Source organism: Ctenocephalides felis, unplaced genomic scaffold (assembly GCF_003426905.1).
Source record: "Ctenocephalides felis isolate EL2017-DRISC unplaced genomic scaffold, ASM342690v1 CF-g0.4_SCAFFOLD_00989, whole genome shotgun sequence".
Lineage (NCBI taxonomy): Eukaryota > Metazoa > Arthropoda > Insecta > Siphonaptera > Pulicidae > Ctenocephalides > Ctenocephalides felis.
This window is the reverse complement of record NW_020537143.1, coordinates 1,376-4,652: the sequence shown is the minus strand read 5'-3', so window position 1 is coordinate 4,652 and position 3,277 is coordinate 1,376. Positions and strand designations below refer to the sequence as shown.

Here is a 3,277-nt window from a genome sequence, read left to right as displayed (position 1 = left end):
CCACTCGATGCACAATTGCATCCAAAATTAAATAAACTTAAAGTTAAATCTAGTAGATAATATCTTAAGTCACATACAAAATAAATATAAGTTTCTTAATAGCAACTACAAAACTTAAAGTAATTAACTTAGCTACATTCAAAAAATCATACATTTTTTCTAATACAAAATACAATTAAATTAGTTCACATTCAAGAAATAACACAAGATACAAATATTTGTTATTTACAATATTAATCATTAATTGGCAAAGGCACTAATTTATGAATAGGTCTTGTGTAGGTTCCATTTGAGGTTTTAACTTCTGCCACTCGAACTTTACCATCACGACCATAATTTAAATTAACAATTCTAGCCAAGCACCATCTTAATGGGGGAAGGTTATCCTCCTTAATCAAAACTATCGAGTTTAATTTCAAATTTGGCTGATTATCTGACCATTTATTTCGTTTTTGCAAATAAGATAAATAATCCTTTGACCATAAAGTCCAAAATTTATCTCGCATGGCAGTTAATTGCTTATATACCGTTAATGAATTTAATTTATCAAAATTTACGTTTGGTTCTGGGATTGTAGTTAAAAAATCTCCAATCAAAAAATGACTAGGCGATAAGTACTGAAAACTAGAAACATCATCTGTTATTGCCATAAGAGGACGTGAATTAAGAATTGCTTCCACCTGTAATAGTACTGTTAAATATTCCTCATAAGTTAAACAGGAGGAGCCTATTATCCTTCGAAGGTGATATTTCATAATTTTAATACTTCCTTCCCACAATCCACCAAAATGTGGGGAATGAGAAGGAATAAACTTCCAAGTTATGCCCATTGTCGCAGCTTGGTTAATTATATCTGTCTTGAAGGATTGTTTACTAAAAAGATTCCGTAGCTCTTGCAACTCATGATTAGCGCCTATAAAATTCGTTCCGTTGTCGCTATTTATTACCGAACATAGACCTCTACGAGAAACGAATCTCTTTAAAACACAAATAAATGATTCTGCTGTGAGGCTAGTTGTAATATCTAAATGAACAGCTTTAGTCACCATGCAAACAAACAAAACAATATAAGCCTTAATTCTTGGTGCTTTCCTTAATCGACTCGATCTTATCGTCAGCGGTCCTGCGTAATCAACCCCAACATTAAAAAAAGGGCGTTGAAATTTAACTCTATCAATGGGTAAACTTCCCATTAATTGAGAGGCAGTGACAGCTTTAATTTTTGCACATTTTACACATGAGTGTATTATCGCTTTTAGCTCTCTTCGCGCGTTCAAGGGCCAATATTTTCGACGAATATTTGCTAAAACCGTTTGCGTGCCCGCATGCATCAACCTTTCATGCTCTTGTTTCAATAAGAGTCTTGTAACATAATGTTTTTTGGGCAGAATTATTGGGTGCTTTTGTTCATAAGAAACATCAGCATTTTCTATCCTACCACCCACTCTCAAAAAACCTGACTTATCTAAGAAAGGATGAAGCGATTTCAATTCCGACATCAATTTAAGACTAGGAGTATGTTTACTATCTTGCAGATTTTTTATTACTTTTGTGAAGGTTTCTAACTGAACCAATTTTAAAATTACCTTCAACGCATTATCTAATTCTGGGACCGATAACGTATTGTGATCACCACGACCTATCGACCTTTTAATATAAGGGTTCATTCTTAAGCAGTAAGCTAGAACTCTAGTCATTTTCCTTAGCGAAGAGAATCGCTGACAGAAAGTATCAAGAAAAGAACTGCTGTTTTCTTTAACTAATAGAACTCTTTGTTCGGGTAGAACAGCGTCTAAAGAAGGATCAACATTTGGCCACCTATCAGTATTCTCAGACAACCAACTTGGGCCATTCCACCATAGCTCACAAGTTTTTAATTGATCTGCGGATAAGCCTCGTGAAATTAGATCTGCTGGGTTGAAATCAGAAGGCACATGTCTCCAGATTGTGCCGGGAGTAATGTCAGTAATTTCTCCTACTCTATTGCTCACAAAAATATGCCATCTATTTGGATCGCCAGCGATCCATGACAAGACAATGTTTGAGTCACTCCAAAGTAAAACCTTTTCAAAATTTATATCAATGTTATCAATCACCCTTCTGAACAACCTAGCCAATAATAATGCAGCACACAATTCCAACCTCGCTAAAGTTATCGGTTTTAAAGGTGCAACTTTTGATTTCGCACACAGTAGTTTCACACTCGTAGTTTTATCTTCATATGTGGTTTTAACATAAAAGCATGCTCCATAAGCATATGAAGACGCATCAGCAAAACCATGAAGTTGAATACTTATAATACGTTTGTGATGAAAAACGCAACGATCAATAACTAAGTGTGATAATGTCCCTAACTTTGTGGCAAACTTGAACCACTTATTTTCAACGTTTGCAGAAACACTTTCATCCCAATCTTTCTTATCTTTCCAAAGTTCTTGTAAAATCAATTTTCCTTGTATAACGACAGGTGCGATCAGTCCTAAAGGATCAAAAATTTGTGATATCACAGATAAAATAACTCGCTTTGTACAATTATTAAATTTAAAAGTGGGAACTGAAATAAGAAAGTGATCCTGTTTTGGATTCCATAATAAGCCTAAGGTGTTAATAGAATTTTTATCGTCAGTGAAGATAGGGTTATTAAATTCTCTCAATTGCAAAGGAATATCATTTAAAAAACTTGGAATATTTGAAGCCCATTTATGTAAGCAAAAACCGCCTAATTCTAATAACTTAATTAATTCAATTTTAGTACGCTGTAAATGTTCTATACTATTAGCACCAGTAATTATGTCGTCGACATAAATGTCCTCTAAAAGTACATGTGAAGCAATCGGGAATGTGGCTTTTTCTTCAAAGGCTAAATGATTCAAACATCTTATCGCAAGATATGGAGCTGAAGCCGTTCCGTAAGTTACAGTTGTAAGCCTGTAACATCTTATTTCTTCCGAAGGAGAGTCCCTCCAAAGAATCCTTTGATACTCCTGATCGGCTCTTTTAATATTTATTTGTCTAAACATTTTAATTAAATCAGCTATGAAAACAAAAGGCTTCGATCTGAATCTTAGCAAAAGCAAAATAAATCCTTCTGTAATTTTGGACCAGCTAGAAGGATGTCGTTAAGAGACTTTCCCGACGAAGTTTTAGTCGATGCGTCAAAAACAACGCGTATTTTATTAGAATCTGAATTTTTAAAAACAGCATGATGTGGCATATAATAATGATTATGACTGGTGGAAGAATCAAAGGTATCTAAAATGTCCGATTTTGGAATATC

General features: G+C 34.2%; 1 protein-coding gene across 1 annotated transcript; it reads right to left on the bottom strand.

Moving 5' to 3' along the window:
- Window positions 1-233: 233 nt before the first annotated feature.
- LOC113365409 lies at window positions 234-3,020 on the bottom strand. Its single transcript, XM_026606977.1, has one exon. The coding sequence runs from the start codon at window positions 3,018-3,020 to the stop codon at window positions 234-236; it is 2,787 nt and encodes a 928-aa protein (XP_026462762.1).
- Window positions 3,021-3,277: the final 257 nt, after the last annotated feature.